Here is a 22,273-nt window from a genome sequence, read left to right on the forward strand (position 1 = left end):
CAGATATGTCGGGCCGGTTGCCTGTCCGTAGGCGCAAACGTGCCACCCCTTCGGATATCATGTTCTCCTGATACCAAAATGTAAAATCGGGTCAGAATTCCGAATCGTACCGAAATCGTGCCCCTTGAATTAGGCAACCTATACTTACAGACATGTTGGACCGGTTGCCTGTCCGTAGGCGCAAACGTGCCACCTCTTCGGATATTATGTGCTCCTGATACCAAAATGCAAAATTGGCCAGAATTTCGATACGTACTATGAATTCCTCGTGCCACCTCTTCGCATATCATGTGCTCGTTATACCAAAATGTAAAATTTCCTCAGAATTTCGATACGTACCTGGTATTCCTGGTGCCACCTCCTCGCATATTATATTCTCCTGATACCATAATGTAAAATTTCCTGAGAATTTCGATACGTACCATGTATTCCTCGGTGCCACCTCCTCGCATATTATATTCTCTTGATACAAAAATTTAAAATCTCCTGAGAATTTCGATACGTACCATGTATTCCTCGTGCCATCTCCTCGGATATCATGTTTTCCTAATACAAAAATTTTAAATTTCCTCAGAATTTCGATACGTACCTGGTATTCCTGGTGCCACCTCCTCGCATATTATATTCTCCTGATACCAAAATGTAAAATTTCCTGAGAATTTCGATACGTACCATGTATTCCTCGGTGCCACCTCCTCGCATATTATATTCTTCTGATACAAAAATTATAAATTTCCTGAGAATTTCGATACGTACCATGTATTCTTCGTGCCACCTCTTCGCATATCATGTTCTCCTGATACCAAAATGTTAAATTCAAGCTAGAATTGGATACGTACCAGAGATTCCTCGTGCCACCTCTTCGCATATCACATTCTCTTGATACCAAAATGTAAAATTCAAGCTAGAATTTGATACGTACCAAAGATGTACCCCTGTTATGCGGTAACGTATGTTAGCAGTCTTGTCGGTACGGTTGCCATCTCGTAGGCACAAGAGTGCCCCTTTTATGCGGGAACCTAGGTTTCTCTTTTTGTCGGTCTAGTTGTCTGCTCGTAGGCGCAACGTGCCACCTCTTCACATATCATGTTCTCCTGATACAAAGGTAAGTTTTGAACCAGAATAACATTATTTTCGGAAACATAGTTTGTCACCTGCAATCACTTGCTCCTTGAAATATATTATTTTTATATATAAAGCTAAAGTTTACATATAAATTTTAAACTTGATTTTATTGTAGAATGTATCCAAACCTTATTTAACATTAAAATTTGTAACATTATAAGTAAATATATATTAATATGAAAAATAAATAACATAATCATGTGTTTTTTTCATTTAACTATCTAGTAGTTTACTTACTCTCCGCTGGTGACACCAGTTTACCTCGTGCGCACATGATATTGTAGATGTATTGTTCGATTACCTTAAATTTTGATTAAATATTTGAATAAAATAAAATGTCATCAACTAGGATAATGACAGTATTGCGTACTGCTCACTGTAAAAGTTAGTACATACTAAATTGTCGATTAAATATATCGTTTTTTGTAGTACGTCATATTTTAAATGTAAAATATATTCCTATAGTCCATCATGTTTCACTTATTATATTTATATTAATGTTAAGTTTATTTTTTTTTTAAGAGCAAAAACGTTTTATTTTTTGACATTGCAGATGTGGCTACTACTGTCAATGGATTTCATTCATCTGCTGCAACATATTTGAATCAATATTGGAGAAAGATGTAAGGTTATATTTTATAAAAAGTAAAAAATAGAATAAAAAATTGCATATCACGAAATGATTATAGGAAGGGTTTATCACCCAATCCCAATAAAAATGGTCCACTGGTTAATTTACCGGATTACTCGTTCAGAGATAATAGACCTGTTCCATACGGCCAGAACCAATTTAAACGTTTCCAGAAACAGCAAGAACATGCGGTACATTTTTTACATGTAAAATGTTTTCTTTAAAATTCACATTGTATTTATGTTAACAAAATATTCTATTTACAGAAAAGAATTGTACAGCTTGTTGGTGAAATTGATTATGCAGTAGAGAAACACGCTAAGATGATAAAACAGCGAGAGGAAACAGTACAAAAGATTTTAAATAGCAAATTAAAACCCAAAGGACAGGAATTAGTTAATAAATAATATTTCTTAAGCTTTGATATATCTATAAAATATAATAATAAAATTTATTGAATAATGATACTTAACTATTTATTTTTCTTTTAAAATGCTTAATTATACATATACATATACATATACATTTATTTTATTGAGGCTGATAATCTATGGGATACTGTATGAGGCGTGGGAAGTTTTCTCTTTCTTCGATTGCAATATCATCTAATCTGACCGGAACTATCTGCAACTGTTTGATTTGGTTACTAACATTTTCTAACATCTCTTTGGGTACATTCTCATCAGGAAAAATATGCAATCTTTGCATAGTATGTCGTCGTTGAAGATTTTTGTCTAGCGCGCTGTAAACAGCTTTATTCATAATCTGTGAAAACGTAAAAAATATAGTAGATGTATTGTTCTTATATAATGAAATGTACAAGTAAGATTTACCATGGTTGGGTCTCTCTTGTGTAATTCCCATGCAAGCGTCCAAGTTGCACCTCCATGGTATGTGGTATGATGAAAGTACACACGTTTTTTCCATTCATCCCCACGTAATGCAATATATTTGCTATTTATTACTATAACATGGTCACCGCACTCATCTATAAAAAAATTATATTAAAGTGTTATAACTACGAAAATCTCTAAACCCATACCAAAAAATGCTACAAAGACAAGCGATTAAAAACAAGTGATTTTAATAATGAATGTGTATATTCAATTATACTTACTCAATGGATGATATATGGGTTTGTATAAGCCTTTGAGGTAGGATTTTAATAATTCTGCACTCTTAAATGGATCTTGCCATTTTGCATCATAAAGATGCCAGATACGTGCAAAAGTGCCCCATTGCTGCAAATGAAATTCATTATTAATAATAGTGGTGAAATATTTGGGTAATGTAAAAAATACCAAAACTAATTTAATTCGGTCAAGTTATACTGATTTATTTTATAAGTAAGGAATGTTCATTCATGGGAGAAAATAAAACAATGTAAAATATAACAGAGACAAATGATATCATATTATATAATTAGCCAAACCTGTCCTTTACGAAGGAGAGACATAATGATTTATATTAAGGAATTAATTTCAACCAGAAAATAATAATGCAGAAGACTTCAAATCATGCTAGTCATTCTACTTTGTAGGTTAAGTTAGATTAAGTTCTAAAGTTGTATACAAAATTCGGAAATGTTCTGGGAATTTTTAATGCTGATTACACCGGACGCTAAATCATTGGATACATTCCACTATGTTCTACTGAGCAACTAGGGGGTCCAAGCCATGAACATTAGGACAGTGCAGAGATAGGCAAAACCCTAGACTTCGAATAAATCTGAAGTTTGCCGATATGTTTGTCTCTTTTCCTTATTTGGAAAATGTTCTAAAGAGGAAAGGAGATAGACATATCAGGAGATAGACTGTCCCAGTGATGGGCAAAACTGTAGACTTCGAATAAATCTGAAGTTTGCCGATATGTCTATCTCCTTTCCTCTTTAGAACATTTTCCAAATAAGGAAAAGAGACAAACATATCGGCAAACTTCAGATTTATTTGAAGTCTAGGGTTTTGCCCATCTCTGACATAGGAATATGCAGGAATATGTCCGTAGAGAAGGTCCGTTCACCAGTTTGGGCAAAACTCTAGGCTTCGAATAAATCTGAAGTTTGGTGATTTGTTTGTCTTGTTTCCTCTTTTGAACATTTTACAAACTTCAGATTTATTCGAAGTCTAGGGTATTGCCCATCTCTGTCGTTCACCACTGGTGAATCTAGTGGTTTCTAGTAATATGGATCATGATCAGTGATCATCATCAGTGATCAGTTGTCTACGTCCAGTTGTAGGCGGCGCTACAAAAGGGTTTCAATTGGTTTAACCATTTACATACGTGAGACTAGACCCCTTGTTGCTCTGTGCCTAGCGATTGAGATGTATTTTCGGTAAATAATATCATGCTGACAACAAAATGTGTTTTAAGAGTGTATGAAGAGTGTCATGTTCAATTTAATGTTAAGGATTTTCCATGATTACATAATTTGGTAAGTCGAATTCTATTTCTATAGTACTAAGTGTAAATATAACCTTGTAATGACTCGCATGAATTTTCCATATTGAGATTTGGAATTTAAATAATAATTCTGATATTATAAACAAGAAGCAGACAATTTAATTTTGAAGTATTATTCTTTATTATATTTCACATGAGACTTATGTATTTTGATACTTATTAGTATCTACTATTTGTAGATACTTATGAGTCTAATTAGTAACATAAATTAGTGAAGAAACTGAACTATCAGCAGTAAATAGTGAACTAACTATGTTTGTGTGTTACTGGTTAACTTTATATTTTTTGAAATATTGATAATATATTAATATACTTTTTATTTTTATTTCCATTCAATTACTTTAATTATATATATTTGGAATGATTTTATGTTACAATGTGATTAATGTTAATATTTTGGACATTTATGTGTGGTGATTAGTTACTTTGTCGACAAATGTCGATTGGTAGTATAAGGTTTATCATTAAGCACAATATAGGAAGTATACTAGTACTGTATTTCAGCAATTGGTATTGATGAACTTATTTTTATTGACTGAATAAGTGATAAAAATATTTATTTACACCTCTTAAAGAATAACTTACATAAAAGTGCAATAAATATAGGAATTGAGAATATATTATATTATCTGGATAATAAATCTGTTACTTATTTGAAATAAGTACAAATACTATAATATCATTAATTTAGTATGTTAAATATAGTGGCAGGATACATGTAGATTGGTGCTATGATAATGAAAAGATGAACGAACTATATGAATTACGTAGGAATATATATATGTATATATACCCTTTATATCAGTGAAGAAAATAATTGAGTGATTTGTGGAAAAGACAATTTCTAAATTAGGAAAATTATGAACAGTGTGAAAAGCATATACGCCTTTGTGAAATAAGTTTCAAACTGATTCTGCGAGACACGTCTTGCTTCTTTCTGGAGGTTCTTCTAGAAGGTTGAGAAAGTGTCACAAAACAGAGATCAAAAACGTTTACCAACTTCCATGGTCTTTTGATACTATAATCTTCTGCACCATAACTTCTTCAACCTTGTTCCTGGACAAGATACAGTCTTGTTGAACACAAACACATATTTTTGGAATAGAATCCGTAATTGATATTTGCAATTTTGCGAATTGTTTAAATATTGATTTTATATGGTATTTTATTGATCACTTCATTGCTACTTGTAGTATTTTATTATTGTATATATAGATTGATTTCATGGTTGCATTCATGATTTGAGAAATAAATACTATTTAGCATTGGTAACTTCATTACCTGTCTTACATTTATAAAGAATACAATGTTTCAAATAGATTTTGTCACGATATGTTCAAGTTTTGTATATTATATATGTAGTATGAAACAGAAAAATGATTTAAACTGAGAAATTTGTTTGTTTGCATTGCACAAATAGTATTAATGTAAAAATATATAAGATAAAGTATTATATATTGAGTAAATGAAGATCTTTGCATTTAAAAGTTGAACTCGATTAATAACCTGAATTTTATATTCTTTGAAATACTGAGAATTATACATATATGTTCATTAAGATGAAACACAAGTGATTTTGCTTTTGCGATTTCAGTTCAGGCCCAGATTGTATTCAATATGTATTAAAAAGATTGTTTATTTGAATAATAATCATTTTTCAGTTATATACAGAAACAAAAATTTTATTTTGGACATCTTTATTGAAACAATACTTGCCACAAATTGAAATTGGTCTTGAAGCTCAAAAAATTTAAAAATAAAATAGCTCGGTTTAGTTTTTAATTTAAAAGGTGTAAATTTATGTGGTTATCAGAATAATGCATAAATAAAATTTTACAACAAAATTTCTTGGGATTCGTCCATTATAAATAAGTGAGAAAATGTAATATTTTACAAACAATTATTAGTTATATTCTTTATTTGCAGTTACTTTATTATTGTTTTTTTGTTATAAATAATGCATTCGAGTATTAATGTAAATATTAACCAGAAGGTAATATGCAGGAATAATACGTGCATGCACAAACGTATTGGCAAACACCGGTGAACTTGTCACAGTGAAGGGCAGACGTGCGCCCGAGAGAATAGCACGCACTTGTACACGCACAGATATTAGTGCACTCTATAGATAAGAATCGTATACATACATTTACATAGGTAGTACCACCTTTAACGGATCGATAATTTCCAAATCGTAACAGCAGAAAATTTATATTTTTGTATTGTTGATCATTATTACAATTCGATTTATATTATTTAAAAAAAATCTAGCAACACAAATTTGAATTCTGGATCACCCTATCGACAGCATACTCCCTTTTGTAGAGAGTATATACTCTGTTTTTAACGAATAATCAGTTTGAATTTTCCTACGCAATTAAATGAATAATTACACATAATTGCGTAATCACAATATGGATGAAAACAAAAAAACGCGTGTGAAATACGTACAATTATTGTATTTCATATCTCGTCAATTCTGAAATATCTTACCATCTCGTGTTTTTATACGATAATTTGTAGTAGTTTATTATCTATTATTTTATTTATCAGCCGCGATATGATATTAACTTATCCGTACTCGATAATCCCTGCGTGAATCATAAAAGTGTACAGTGTTTATTTCTTTTTTGAATCGATATTTTTTATAATTCAAAATTTATTAATCGAATTTGTTAGTGTTCCCTATCTTATATTTTTCCATCCTTTCTATATAAATGAACAAAAATTACATTAAAAAAAAGAAACCTACGTGAAACTAATGAAAATGCCTACATACCAACTAAATGAAAATAATATAACAAAGAAGTATTTTAAAAAAGAAAGAGCAAAGACAATATTTATTATTTATTTTCTGATAAAAAGTAGAATTTTAATAGAATAAAATAATATTGAAGATATAATATTTGATTGAATGCTCACAACTAAATAAATTTGATTATATAAAGGGAAAACCTTAGCAAATACAATGACAATATACATTATATTGCATGCTGTGTAAAGTTTTCTTTTCTACTTATGTTAAATATTGTGTAGTGATTACCTCACAAATAAAATCTATCGTATTGTATAAATAAACTATGGATCTTAGTTGAAGTATGTAACAAGTATATAGCTTGTTTAAATGCTGTAAAACCAAAAGTTAACAAGATGATAGAATTTTCTAGTTTTGTCTTTGCCTATCAAGTAATAATACAAGAATTTTCTTTTATTCAATTGTTTCTTATTACTCATGACATAGGCTGGTACAAATATTATTCCCAATGTTAAATTATTAAACACATCAGTTTTTGTTAAGTTTGTTCAGATCAATATCATATTCTATGTATTTATCTTTGTTCAAACATGTTATACAATTACAGTCTTATTATACATTTACGATAAACCTAAAGTCAAAAGTGTGAAATGGGGTTTCTTAATAAGAGTATTTGTATTTAAAAAAAAAATGTATACACGTCAAATTGAGTAACCTCCTCCTTTTCAAAGTCGGTTAAATTCCTATATTCATTGCATTCCTATAATTCATTAACTTTGTTTGTATTCATAAATATTAAAAGTGAAATCTTTAATCCTATTTGTATCAGATCCACTACTTTACTTAATTCACAGTTTTTATTGCATTGTAATGACAACATACCCTGTAAGTAAATATTAGAGAGAATATATGAAGCTGACACAAAGTAAAATAAACATTGCTTTACGTAGAAAGATGTCTGTAGACTACAAGAAATATTTACTATTATAAGAAGAAATTATACCTTCTCAATGAACACAATTCTATGACAAGTAGGAACCAAATTATTAACAATTTTTAAAATGATAATTTTGTATTATTGAGATTTAAGGAAATAAATAAATTTTGGAAGCCTGTTTCATTATTTTCATACATACACTATGATTATTCAAACTTAGGAATAAAATCTCTTGTGTGCAACCTTTATTATACACTTTCGACTTCTTTTTTCCACAGAGAAACTATATAAAATGCTCATGCAAGACTCAGTCTGGTAAAAATGAAGTAAATTTGTCAGGCATCTGCTGGGTAATATGCATTAGGTGTAGAAATTAATTCCTTGCCTTTACATTCAATAATTTCAAAAGTTCCTATGTATGGACTGCAGTGACCATCAGGTTGAGACTTAGGTTATGTATATAGATACATTACAATAAAAATCAATTTGAAGATTTAGAATGTTGGTACCTTAATATACCGAAATGCCAAGTAAATATATCTGTTTAAACCAGAGTTATAAATAATATAATACAGTCACAGAATTAATTTCTACACCTAATATTTACATAACGCGTTATACAAGGGTCGCCGCAATATTTTCACCGCGTAATACGAGGTTTATTGCCTACTCTTTATACCTATGCCTCGAGTAACGACCATTTAAAGGAACATGTACATAAGTACATTTGTTTATTTATTATGTAAACTACACCGTTATACGGTATGCATATAGTAACAAGAAATATTTGCATACATTAGACGCATAAGTACTAAAGTAATTGGTCCATTAAGCAAGTGTTTTTCGAGACACTTGATTGTTAAGTTCCCAAATATAAATTATACTGGAACAATTCGGTTTTCTAATCATCCCAGATTACGAACAATTACGATTATCATTCGCCCATAAGAATAGTAGCGGCAATGATAATTTAGCATCGCAACTCATTATCCTGTACTACTTACTATTCGTTTCTAAAATGTGAAAGGGTCTTTTCGTAAGTACAACTGTGAATTGGAACTCGATGAGCGCATCAGCAGCACCGTACTCTCCAAATCCGGGGGAGTAGCGCCGCTCGCCGGAATAGCCCACCAGCAGAGCGGTACTCGCTCTGCCCGTTCTGTGCGCCAACGAAATATCTTCGTCTAGACTGAAATATTCTTCGGGCACCGAACCTAAAAAGTAAGTATCCGACTCTCTCATCACCTCCAACAGGATACATTTCACATTCCAGCCGTCTATTCGTTCTAACGTCCGAAAAAAATATTGGTTTGTATTCGATTTTCTCGGTCCTTTGCATTTTACGTTTTACGATCTTTTGTATCTATCTCTCTATCGTTAAATTACATTATATATACATGCGTATTCGTATGTATATATGTATATACACGACATTAACGATACATGTACGCAAATATATACGCGTTATATGCACTTATATATATGTATTTCCATGTACATACGTATGTATATATACATGTATACATACGCGTATATATATACATTTGCGTACATGTGCATATCATATTACAGTATATACCATCTATCCGTACATTCCTGTAGACAATACGTAGGCACGTAAATCTCCCATATATATGTATACGTGCATTAATTTTTTACGTATGTATGCGTATACGAATTTCGCACAACACATCGGAGAAATTCTGTTCGACGTGTGCTTGTACAATATTTTTAGTTTGGACATTAATACACGTGTAACGTGGTAGCATATGCATGCTCGTGCATGTGTATAAAATTATCTGTGGAAAACAAAATTCCGTTTTATTGTAACCATTTACTCTATTCTCGTTCACTAGCCTGGTTGTCGTTGAAACGTTCTCGCGAAAGATTTTTTGGCGAGTAGTAGAATTTTTCTGTCACTGGGGGGATTCTCTTATTTTGTGTGTTATTTCTCTTTGTGGAGGAACTGCGATGGTAATTGTGTATTTGTAATAGAACGCGCGACATCGATCGGACCGATTTCCGTTTCGGAGTTCCGCGTATATTTACGATATTTGATTAGAACGAATTGTTTCATGGTGTTTGTTAGTGCGCGTGTCGACCATTCATAATGCATTCGAGTATCGAATATTATTTTGCGACAAGTTGTAGTGTTGGGTAAGCAGATTTTAGATTTTGACATTTTTTTCCTGATGTGTTCAGAGTGAAAATAAGTTCTAGACACATCTCTGCATTTATGACAATGCATATTATTTGTCTAGACATATAAAATTAAAGAGCAGTGCACAATGTAAATACCGCTTTGTTAACAATTATTGCTATTTTTGCTAAGCTTTATATTTCATTAGTAGCAAACGAATCATTTTCTAAATGTATTTTAAAGTGCAGTGCAAAACACAGGATAATAAAGCGATAGTTTAAGTTGTTAAAAATAGTTTTGTGACAATTGTGTATCCATTTTCTTTCTTTGCTGCAACAATGATACAACCTCAAATTATTGTATGTTGTTGATATGGAAAGGATGATAAATGAGAATTCGTAGCATCGATTAATGATATCGTGATGCTTCTGTCTTGCTCAAATTTGGTATTTTACTATAATATTCCTACAAAATTATGACGACTCAAAATATTTCAGTTCATTTTTCAGAATCTCATCATTTTGGAGTCATTGTTGCAGGAAATGAACAATATGCTGTTACTAGGAAGTAGCTTTGTAGGAAGATATATTGAGGTCAGTTTCATAGTAAATTAATTATTCAATAGAATTTTCGGGTTTGTTATTTTTCACAGAAGAAAAATTATGAATATGTTAAAAGTACAAAACAATTTTGATAAAACTATACAATAAATTCGAGCTATTTTTGAAAGATTTCCTTTTGGTTTCTTTTTTGGGCAATTTTACTGTCGATTCAAGATAACCTTTTAATGACCAATTTTAATTAAAAAGAAACCACTAAAAGTATTATTTTATTCTGCTATATATTATATGCTTTTTCTTTTGATAACTCCTGTACTTCCATTAATATGTTTATATATTTACAAGTGATCCATAGTTTGTGAATCATTAATCTAAAGTTTGCCTAAAGGTATAAATTCTTATAATATAATAGATCTTAGTTAATTAGGATATATTAGGACCAAAACAATTCGACCTGATTAACATGTTGACTGTCATGTCGGTCACTGGTGACTGACATTTTAAACTTGTAATATACTTTTAGAATGCCCACAACTAATTAAGTTTAATGCTCGCAAATTTTGAAATCAAGTTATCATTAGATATGCCATGAAATAACAATGACTCTAAATTTCTATTTTTAATACTATAGTTTAAGCAAATTTCAAGGACACCCCTAGATATGGAGAAATTGTGTTGCAGTCAACACATTGCTGCTGCTCCATTTATGTTCACCCCAGATCTCCAAATCTTAGACAGAATATAATAGGAAATAGTCTCCTACCTATAGAGGTTATAAATCAAATTATGCAGCAAGGAAGATCTTAATAAGCAGCTACCTACTAGTAAAAACTTATACTGTCAAAATTCAACTAAAGACCAATAAAATGGAACAATTCTAAAAGAAAAATAATTTGTAAATCAATGATTAATTTGAGTAAATTACTGTTTTCTTATATTGTGAACTTACACTCCAACTTACTTCCTATTTTGCACAATCACATAATTACACCAAGCAGGACTACTATCTTCAGTCCTGATTAAATGGTATTATGTCTCCTGGATTCTGATTATTTTCTCAATTTGGTTTTGTTGCTCCAAACTTATTTTAAATAAATAATGTTTTCTAAATAAACAGTGTACTCTAAGATTTATTCCCACTTGGACGATAATTGATATCTTCTGTGAGGAATACTACTGATTTTCAAGTTTCAAAATTTGTCGAATAAGATGAGATAAAATTTTAAAAATTTTGTTGCAAGAATCCTCAACTTTGTCATGGAGTACAATTTTCTTTTCATTTAATAAGTGGAGAGTATGATTCTTCTACTTTTTTTGGATTCATTGTAGATCAGTAACGGTATATTGCATCATCACTATGTATATAATGATGCATTTATTGTCTTTTATGGATAATTGTTTTATATATAGTACATTCTTTAAAAGAGGCTCATTTCTTTTGCTGTCTAAAAAGACCAGCACTCAAACTTGTTGACGTTAAGTTACTTTAAATGACTAGTCAGCTACGATGTGTCTAATATCTCTGTTTCTTTTACGTGTACATCACGGTTCTATTAATAAATTTATCATTGAAATTAGAATGATAGTCTGTTCTTTATTCTTCAAAGTTATCTTTTCCAAATAAAACTTCATAAATCACTTTCACACTGTTACATATACACTACAAAGTTTTATGATCTGCTAACCTCAAATTCTGAGAAACAAAATATTATTAGATATATTTAGTAAATAGTAGAACATGAATTTACTTTATTTAGAATTGTTGACAATAAACTGATATTCCTGAAAATTTCTACAATTACTATTCTTGCTAAAACTTTTGATACAATTGGAAACTAAACAATCTGTTATTCATTGTATTTTCTGAAACTTCACCAAACTACGAATCCTATCCAAATTAATTTTCGTCACCTCACTTACAGAATTAATTTATCTACATTTTTAGTAAAAAACCTAGTCATTCATATATGAATGACATAGTAATCAGCGTATTAAATAATTATTGCATTCAATAGTAAACATTTAAATTACTAATGAAGAAGCTGTATATCTGGTATATTTTTTAGTAGGATTGCGTAAACTGTAAACTAGAGATGGGCAGCGAGCTGTGTGATTCCGCAGGCAGTCAATCGAGTAATGATATAAAATGACGGGGCCGTGTGAAGGGGAATCCGCTGGAGTGGGGAGACGTGACGACACTTACGCAGTGACGATGCATCTTATCTAGGCCCGCGCGTTGGGCCATTCGATACAAATGAATTTTTATTTACGAAACTACAAACTCTACGACTTGTTTTATTTGTTTATATTCATTGAGAAGAATCAGCTTTCCGAACACAATTTTCTTTTGGGTCGAAAAGTCGTTCTTACAGCGTAGAAATTATAAACAAATTCTAATGTTACAAATCTGTGATCGTCATTCTGTAAGTGTCGCGGTACCCATTTGACTCTATAGCGTCACTCACTGGCATTTCTTTTATTTTTGGAAAATCTCACGTTACAATTAACTCCATTCTTTATTGTTGATACAAATTAATATTTGGAAAATCTTTTCTTTTATTGAAAAAGTTACTATGAGAGAAACAATAAAAGAAAAGGTCGTGTCTTCGACTATCTTCTTTTGTTAAAGATGATCTGTATTTTTGAAACAATTTTGAAAACGTTAAAATGACTAAAATCCTCCCTGTTTAGTATGAAATATACATAAACCATACATCACGAACTTAATTCAGGAGAAAATACTGATATATGATAACAAAATACACCTAACAAAAACAACAAATAAAACACCTAATAAGATACATTTTTGACCTACTATATCATAACTAACGGTACCTGCGATGGTTGCGCCTATCAAATTATGATATGAGGACCTTGAAATATAGGTCAGCGGTTCTCTGATCAGCTGCGATTCTCATACCAAAATCTAACGGTCGCTTGACACGATAAACGCGTCTACCCTTTAAACAGGGTTAACGCCATACAATACAAAATAAAATTGATGATCACGAACTACGCTGTTTAGCTATAATTAAGCGGTAATTTGTATAAGCGGGGTTGACATCGGTCACTTAACACGTTAAATGCGACATGGATCTATGGAGACCGACATTGGACTTTCTGTTTAGGCAACACCAGTCTTTGTGGGACAGTACCAGATTAAAAAAAAATTATTTTTATAATTTTAATACTTTACTAGCTAGTAGCGATTTAGGAGATACTTAAATTCAATAATATTTTTTGTTTTGAGAGTATTAGTATTATTCAATCTGTATTTTATTTATTAGAATCGTTTCGTAATTAATATTTCTATAATATTTCATAATTTATATAATGACAGAAGCATTAAATCTTATCTCAATAATAGATAATAGATTAATTGATTGTCCTAGCAAGAAAGCTGATTAATAAGATACTGGTTGGTAAAGTATTAAAAAATTGATATATATCAATGTGTAGAATTAGTGAAAAATTACGACTCATGATATGTGATACATAACAAAGTAAAATAATAATTGTTATGTTTTTCTGTTATAGATCTCCATTGGCATGGAGCTAGGAGCACATTAATAGTGATAGTCTACAAGGTTGGTATTACTAGTTTGCTTAGTATAAAAAGTCCTTAAGTTATTCATTAGATGTAGATGTACAAATCAATGTAATAATTATTATAAAATAAAACTTCTTTATTTTTAGACGATTTATTAACTTTTATGTGAACGACATAATGTAAATAAAAAGTTACCAATGTTTTATTGAAACACTAAACCAGTGATTTGTTGAATGTAATGAAAAATGATTGATTATACGAAATTTTGTTTCTAGATCTTGGTTTCTATGCATTGCCTGCCAAAGAAGAACTGAGCCCAATGTTTCCACACAATTCTAGTTCACATGAGATTTCTACAGAAACAAATGCCTTCGTACAAAATTCCATGGTGAGATTCAATTGAATTTTGTAATAGAATTTAATTCTCTTATGAAACGTGATAAAAACTTGTACAATACCTACAAAAAATCTCGGGAAGTTTTCGATTCTAATTTTTTTATAAACATTTTAAATTGCGAAATTGTTATAAGAGTATTGATTGTACAGGAATCATGTAACCCGGAGATACAAAGTAAATCTCTATTTTAGTTCAAGAAGTCTCGTTCATTAATAAACAATAAATTATAGATATAATCGCATGATATAACAAGCATTAATGTTCATGCATAGAGAACATAAAAAGCGTAAAAGAAGTTACAAAATTAGTAATAGAATTAACGCTTTTATTATCCTCGCAAGCTTCAACATCCTAGGACGTGGTAAGCCATCAGAATCAAAGTTGTTTTGACCCGTATGTTGATTAGAGACTTTTAAGTGATCATTGTCTCGACCTACATGTGGCTCGGGGGATAGTGAATGTGTTCAAAGCGTAGATTTACACAGATAGCCTGCGCGCCGCGTAACAAAAGCTAAAGGCGACATAAAAGAGAGAGAAAGCAAATAGTGGGGGCAGTTATGTCCCTTTCAAAGAGGTGTGTTGGTGGGGGCACACAGATGAGAGTCGTGGCTGTAACTCCTTATCGCCACATTCCTAATATTTAGTATATATAGAAATGAAGTGTATCTTAAATTATTTATACGGTAATATTTTCTTTGTTTTAGGGGGATGCAGTAGTATTAGGGAAAAACAGTCCGATAGGGGTGGGGAAGGGAAAAGAATCAGAAAATGCTAGGTACTGTGATATCGAATTCATAAACAACAACACGATGGTAAAACCTATTAACCATCTTGGAAATACCGCCGCCAATGACTTTTTAACCGTCCTGTTGAGCCAAACTGGTAACTATACATTTTTATTATAATTTTATTGTAAATTGTGTATGTGAGCATTGAAGGGGATATATATACAATGATTTGATATGTTTTGTTTAAATGAGTATTTTTTTAGAAATTTTTTTAAATACAATTTTAGTGGGACGTACTTATGTTTCACAATTTGTGTAGTAAAAGTTCCATGGGAACAGTCATTTTCAAACTGTTATTACAAACCAACGAAGTTGCGATGTTGGTCATATGCAGAGAGTAGTACACTACATTGCAATCGCCTTTATATCAGAACTATCAATATACGATTCGATCAATTTAGAAATTCAAGAATGGGCATAAAGTTGGGCAGGGGGACAAGTAATGCTAGTTTACATTCAGTAATATGACGAGTCACTGAATAGTATTGAGTATATGACGAGCAAAAACATTAGTTTCTGTCGTACTATAAAACATTAGTTTCTGTCGTTTTATAAATTTCATACAAACTAACACTTTTGTTTTTAAAAATTACCATTTGTCTTTTTTCATTGATAATTATAATGTCAGAACCTTTTTTTTTTTAATTTCCATTTAAACTACAAAATTATTCCTGGTGGTGTCCTAATGAAATTAATTGGAGAATTTATCCTCTTTCTGTTTATGACTACAGTGATCGTATATAAGAATGGTATGACGTGTGCACGCACAAAATGGCGGCAAGTTCACTCCCGCATCTTGTGATAGAAAGAGTTGTATTTTTGTGTTATATACAATAAAATAACAATAGAATAATTTATTTCACGTGAATTAAATTACATTTGAATGGTATTAAAATTAATTACACGTATTTATGAAATTTAAATGTTTAACTGTAGATAAATCTGAAAAATGGTCGGTAAGTAACGAGTACATATGATATTTAATATGGTTTATTATTCGAAAATACTATTAATCGTTTCTATTTTGTCTGATTTTTTGAGGCCTTTTTCGTTTTATTATAGGTGCGTTTTGTGTTTTATTTGTATTTTTGGTTACATGCCGCTATTATAGTGCCAATATACATTCTTTTTAATTGTGTGCACTATAGAGTTGATACGAAATTAAAAAACTGTTTATCTTTTCATGAAATGATTAAAATAGATAACAATGCATAATTTATGTATCTTTCAGCTAGCTATGTGTATCATGCATTTTATTATTACCAAATGCTTGGTGCAAGTGAAATTGATAATGTTTACATATTTTTGCAATAGCAATATATAGTTGTTTTTGTTTATCATGAAATATTGAAGCTATATTTCGTACACAAAAATATGTTTAATGAATTATTGGCAGTGCTATTGATGGTGAATGTTAACTCTTAGTACTCCATTGGTTCTTCTATATCATCATGCAAGCCTACGTTACAGCTCCTCGAGCGTCACTGCGGCAACAGACTGAATTGTTTTGTATTCACGACTTTGAGCTGTGGGACTCAGCCTGCTGAGACTGTGTGGAGTGCAAAGTACATAGCCTAACTCAACTTGGTTGCCTATGAACTTTTCCAACACTCATCACCAGCAAATTGAGAAGTGTTGACGTCATGATTGAAAATGTATCGTAGTTTGGAGCAGTGTCATATGACAAAATTTTGCATCAAACTCAGAAAATCCCTTACCGACAAGTTTGAAATGTTAAACAAATAAAACCAGCCTATGGAGATGAGACATTGTCAAATGTACAAGTGTGAAATTGGTACAAGTTCAAAGAAGAAAGAAAAGTGAAGTGTTGTATACCTTTGATTCTAACCAACCATCGAGTGTGAGAATAACAGTGGATGTACGTCGTATCAGTTCAGAAAATTAGAATATGTACAAAATTTGTGTGAAATTGGTTCTCATTATTTTGTTTGGTGGATAGAGAGGAAGTCGTGTGGTGATTTTTTGTGAATTGTTGCATTATGTGATAAATTGATAGTTCTTTTGAAAGATACCTAAAATCAAGACTCGTATGAAGAGTAGCAGGAACTCTGGAATAGGTTTATTAACTCTTGAGGATCCTATTTTGAAGCATATTAAGTGTATTCGAACCTATTGTTAATAAACCCATATTTCCACAATTCTTCTTGCTACTTTGATTATTATAGTAAAAATATCTCAAGACTACTCGTGTGTGCCACTGAGGTTTGAAGACCACTGAATTGGTTTAACCCTTTAGTTCAGGGCTGAAGAACTGTGGCGTAGGTTTTGAATAACGCTCATCGAGGATCACCCTTACTCCATCTCTAACTGGCGGCCATTTTGTGCTACCCTATGCCCAACTTTCTACTCTATGTTACCTTGAACCCATAAACAAATTTGATTTACCTTTACAGGATACAAATTCATGGGGGCTACGAATCTCCTGAATTAAAAAAGAAACTTGACTTTTTAACAATGTGGTGTATAACACTTTAAACTTTAAATTCATATCTTTCGTTTCTTTGAGCATTTATAAAGAGTGAATTAGAAGCTCCACGTCTAATATGCTGTTTTAGGTTAATTTATTTAAAGAAATTGTACATACTTTTTAATATTGCAAAAATCACAATATTAAATTTAATATTTGAATATTTTTTAATATTGTATTCATTACAATTATAATTAGTAGTTTTCTTTAACGAGTGGAAGTTTTGTATGCAGTTCATTTTTGATTTTTCTAAAAGTTATACTGCCATACGACCATGCTCTCAAAATAAAAATAAATAACAACGAGTCCCAATAGCCCTGGCAGACCCATTCGTATAAAAATAATACGTTCCCCTTGGAATCTTTATATTTACATTAAATAATATTTATGTTGAATAGTATTGACTTCAAGTATAAAAAATGAGGAATATGTGTTACAGAATTATTTGAACAGAAGTCTACTTTGGTTATATCGTTAAATATTATTTCATTCTTTCCAGGCAAGTCCATCTTGACCAGTCGAGGCCCGACCTGCCAGTCAGTGGCGTCGTCAACCACAATACACCCAACAAAAAATCACTTTCTAACTTACGATAATAATAATAATCCTACACTAAATAATCGCTCAAGACGAGCCGAACATAATCATCAAGATGATCGAAAAACAACAGTTAATGCAACAACAAAAAGAAAACAACCGGGCTCGCCCGGAAAACAAAAACCGGGCAGCTCCGCCAATAACTCTAAGTCTATATCTAAGACACTAAGTGATAATAAGATTAGCTGTAGCGTATTAAACATTAGGGTACTAAATATAAGCATAAATCTACGATTAACAGGGGATAAGTGCGCAATCGGTGAAGGGGTACCTAGCCTAGTTAGGATACCCAAGTCTGATCGCCCCTCATCAGGCCACTTCTCTCTCGACTCTCTTGACAATTACTCCTTACTAGGGTCCTGCCTTCATCCGGGCAAATACAATAACATTAAGTCTAATTCTAGCTTCGTAAGTAATAATAACGATAACTACAAGTCTGTGATATTGCTCAGCTCAACCAGTAACCATTATTTCCTCTGCGTCGAAATGGACAGTGGTGCGATCGCAATGAGACTAGGAGCCCGTTTCAATCCACTCAGATTCTTAGCGAACTCTTCTTTCGACGGTTTATTGTTACACAAATCGTTTCTTTTTCAATCGCAGGATGAACACCGTACAATTATGTATATATCCTCGACGAGTGATCGGATCATTAAAATTAAGCGCTCTTCGGCGGGATTCATGATTAAAACGAAACTCGTCCCTCGTGATTTCGATCAAGAAGGATCGCGGGAATTGTCTTTGATATGTTTAATTAAATTTGTTTTCGATCACGTTAATATCCCGAAGTGCGTATCACCGTGTCAAAATCAAAACATGGCCGAATTTCTCTGTATCGAAATGGAGTTCGAAAACCTACAAAACATTGCAAACGATACATCGCGTGATTTAACATTTGACGATATTCCTTTAGCCGATATTAATCAAGAAATTCTAAAATTTCTATTCACATATCTATTTTTGAAAAACGAATCTCGCCTTCTGTTCAGCCTGGGTATCGCGAGGGAGTTGTCAAACGAAGTTAACTTCTCGTACGGGGAATTGGAGCGACAACCTTCGCGCGTACTTAGCGATCTTCTCTTGAGTAGCGCGTTCTCAAAAGTCAACATTTCGTCCATGATAATCGAATTTTTTCTTGGGGACACTAACGATACGAATAAGGAATACTTGGAGAATGTTACGTCGTACGATATATCTGGTGTTAACAATAATATCGCGCTGGCACACATTGAGGAAAACTATGTAAAAATATCAAAGTTGCCTTTAAATTTCGTGATGCTAAAGAAAGTTAAATTAAGTGATAGATCGTCGAACGAAGAATCAGATTCGATTAAGGAAGGGAAAAACGTGGCCACCAGTTCTTCCATTACGCTTATCGTTCCCGGAAACGAGCTAACTGACCAGCCTCTGCGACCTCTCCCATTGAGAAACGCGCCGAAACGCGCACAATCCTCTCCTCCATGGCTCGACCTGGTCGCGAGCGAGCTGACGCAACGCGCATGTGTTCCATTCTCGTTAGATCGTAAGCTTTATGTGGTTAAATTTAGGTATAAGGTGATATGCGATTTTAGTATTATGTGGAAGGGGATACCGAGCCACGAGACTAGCTACGAAAGGACACATCTCGATGTCCACTACTCAAACGTTACTTTCAACACGAATGTGAGAACATTGGCCCGCAAACCTCAAGATTTTATCACGACGAAGCCATATTCGGAGATCGAAACACTCTCAAACAACCACGGAACAACAAATCGTGAACTTGTCAACTTCAATAAACATATTCCAGCATCTCTCAGCAAACCATCGGCAACGGTATCGACAACGACGATTTATTGTAAAACTTGGACTGGACTGTTCACGGAAATAATTGCAAACATAAACAGCGACGATTCGACCTCAAACACGCAAACATTGGAAAATTTATTAAACGCAACCACTTGGAAGAAGCCGAGCGATAGAATTTTGGTCTCCATCGATACATCTGCACGAAATTCGTACTACTCGTTTCCGTATGAAATCTTTGGCGCGGCGTATTCGAAAGCCTCGACTTTGACGAAGGAATATCCAAACGCTTGGTTCGTAATAAGAACATCGGAAACAATAATTTTGAATATAAATGAAAGGATGGCGGAGATGTTGTCCTGGGGAATTAATAGTATTAGTAACGTGGCAACAATTACTGTTGGTGCTCTTTCATTTCAGGATAATGTTAAGTCTAACGAGCCCGTGGGCGCTTATTTCGCGAACTATAGGTACCCGGGGTCGTGCGTGCGTCTGGACCCTGGGTTTGTTAAGTCTCTTTCTAAGTCTACTATAGGGGATAGATATAGGGTTAAGGGGGAGAACCAAGCCGAGTTCGCTCTCTACATTCCTACTACGACTACCTGCAAGCCTACGATGACGCTTAAACGCCAATCTGCATCCCGAATAATCGGTGTACCTGGATCTCGGCCGAAATACTTCGAGACATTATGGCCCGACCAAATGCACACTCCTCACGATTTTTATGACAGTCTGCCGAAGTGTTTAACGAGATATCGCAATGATTCTCTTCCTGGGGGCGAATACAAAGAAGACTCATTGAGATGTTTCGACTGCTTTAACGAACAAATCATACGCCGAAATGCTGCTAAGAATGTTGACCGTAATCAACTGGAAATGATCAAATATCGTACCGCCGTCTATTTGCATGGCGATCGACATGCTAAAGCAGGGCTATCTCGTTTACGTGGATTTGAGGGGTATGATAATTGCCAAGATACGCGCGAGCTAATAGAAGGGAATGTTTCTATTGTTTCATCGTACTCTAGTTCACCGAAACGAACGAGGTTAAGATATCAAGTTTTTATCGACGTGATGAATGAAAACGTTTCTCTAGAAAATCTCTGTGATGTATATCGATTTAAAGAGACGTACAAAATACACCAAATTATCGGATTTGATGTTGAGAATATTTTCGCTGGAAGTCCGATCAATTCTAATCAAATCGCTCTTATCAGTTCGATGTTTCAAACTGCCCAATACATTGACAATGAAGGATTTAATGTAAATTCCCCGGATACGAAGAAGATGGCCGTAATTGTGATAAACCTCCGCGATTGCGATCAATTCGAAGAATGTCAAACTCATGTCTGTGCAACGAACAGCCAGTGCTTCGATGGAGAGAGGATTGCCTCAAATCGAACGGAATATATCATGCCTGCGGGGAACGCGATTTCCGTTGATACGGAAAACAAAGAAATCTCTGCGAGCAACTCCAGCCGAGGCCACCTCATCGATTGCGCAAGGAATCTCATTGCAGCGTCCGTAGGGGTTTCCAAAGATGCTCTACAAGCTCTAAAATATGATCTTAAACACGTGTTAACTCTCCTTTTCGGATCGATCTCCAATATAGACGATCCCAGTCTAGAGTACAGGAAGAGGTGGGGGATTTCCAACATACTTAGACTAGCTGGCGGTGGTGAAAGTTCATTGAACAATGGTGGAGCTGCAAATTGGGGTTCTGCGCAGACCAGCGCTACAAATAATAATAATAGCAATCAATCCACGTGGGGAGGGACTTCAGGGAATCCTTCTGGGAACAGTGGGACAACTGGAAATTGGTCTGGGAACAATGTAAATAGATCTGCTGCTGGCAATCCAACGAATCAAAATCAAGGACCACTCAGTGGACAAAACGTTCCGGGTGAGTACTCACACCTTTTCAATATTTCAATAAAACTTGAACATTGTAATTCATACTCAGAGTTTCATGCTTTTATAGCATGAATGTGTTACTGAGGTACATTAATCCAATGCAGCCCTACGTATTGAAAGTAGATATTCTGAAATATCCGCAAAAG

The 22,273-nt window shown here is 33.0% G+C and overlaps 3 protein-coding genes across 9 annotated transcripts in view; 2 read left to right on the forward strand and 1 right to left on the reverse strand.

Annotated features, from left to right (window-relative positions):
- The first annotated feature begins 1,358 nt into the window (after positions 1-1,358).
- Positions 1,359-2,223, forward strand: LOC128873305 (39S ribosomal protein L52, mitochondrial). Its single transcript, XM_054116793.1, has 4 exons — positions 1,359-1,509; positions 1,679-1,748; positions 1,815-1,947; positions 2,023-2,223. Exons 1-4 carry the CDS (start codon positions 1,461-1,463, stop codon positions 2,161-2,163), a joined length of 393 nt encoding a protein of 130 aa, XP_053972768.1. The 5' UTR covers positions 1,359-1,460; the 3' UTR covers positions 2,164-2,223.
- On the reverse strand, positions 2,183-3,392 carry LOC128873304 (39S ribosomal protein L13, mitochondrial). Its single transcript, XM_054116792.1, has 4 exons — positions 3,189-3,392; positions 2,874-2,997; positions 2,590-2,744; positions 2,183-2,521 (listed from the first exon to the last, which is right to left on the reverse strand). The coding sequence occupies exons 1-4, from the start codon at positions 3,210-3,212 to the stop codon at positions 2,288-2,290; spliced, it is 537 nt and encodes a 178-aa protein (XP_053972767.1). The 5' UTR covers positions 3,213-3,392; the 3' UTR covers positions 2,183-2,287.
- A 613-nt stretch (positions 3,393-4,005) lies between these two features.
- LOC128873787 (trinucleotide repeat-containing gene 6A protein) overlaps positions 4,006-22,273 on the forward strand; it is a 43,994-nt gene continuing 25,726 nt past the window's right edge. For 5 of the 7 annotated variants that reach the window (XM_054117627.1, XM_054117630.1, XM_054117634.1 and 2 more), the window contains exons 1-6: positions 4,007-4,187; positions 8,936-9,129; positions 14,146-14,195; positions 14,434-14,546; positions 15,260-15,437; positions 18,331-22,116. In XM_054117627.1, coding sequence (XP_053973602.1) covers positions 14,478-14,546; positions 15,260-15,437; positions 18,331-22,116 — 4,033 coding nt within the window. In that variant the 5' untranslated portion in view covers positions 4,007-4,187; positions 8,936-9,129; positions 14,146-14,195; positions 14,434-14,477. Of the gene's footprint in view, positions 4,188-8,935; positions 9,130-9,481; positions 10,066-14,145; positions 14,196-14,433; positions 14,547-15,259; positions 15,438-18,330; positions 22,117-22,273 lie in introns of those variants that run through there. The other 2 variants (XM_054117628.1, XM_054117629.1) reach the window with 2 other exon arrangements.

Source organism: Hylaeus volcanicus, chromosome 3 (genome assembly GCF_026283585.1).
Source record: "Hylaeus volcanicus isolate JK05 chromosome 3, UHH_iyHylVolc1.0_haploid, whole genome shotgun sequence".
NCBI lineage: Eukaryota > Metazoa > Arthropoda > Insecta > Hymenoptera > Colletidae > Hylaeus > Hylaeus volcanicus.

Bases quoted from the DNA above. Each gene is read 5' to 3' on its own strand.
- LOC128873304 (XM_054116792.1), bottom strand. From the start codon at position 3,212: ATGTCTCTCCTTCGTAAAGGACAG. The intron at 2,745-2,873 runs GTAAGTATAATT...ATTTTTTTATAG, and splicing joins ACCCATATATCATCCATTGA to ATGAGTGCGGTGACCATGTT. The intron at 2,522-2,589 runs GTAAATCTTACT...ACGTTTTCACAG, and splicing joins ACAAGAGAGACCCAACCATG to ATTATGAATAAAGCTGTTTA.
- LOC128873305 (XM_054116793.1), top strand. From the start codon at position 1,461: ATGTCATCAACTAGGATAATGACAGTATTGCGTACTGCTCACTGTAAA. The intron at 1,510-1,678 runs GTTAGTACATAC...TTGACATTGCAG, and splicing joins GCGTACTGCTCACTGTAAAA to ATGTGGCTACTACTGTCAAT. The intron at 1,948-2,022 runs GTACATTTTTTA...TTCTATTTACAG, and splicing joins AGAAACAGCAAGAACATGCG to AAAAGAATTGTACAGCTTGT.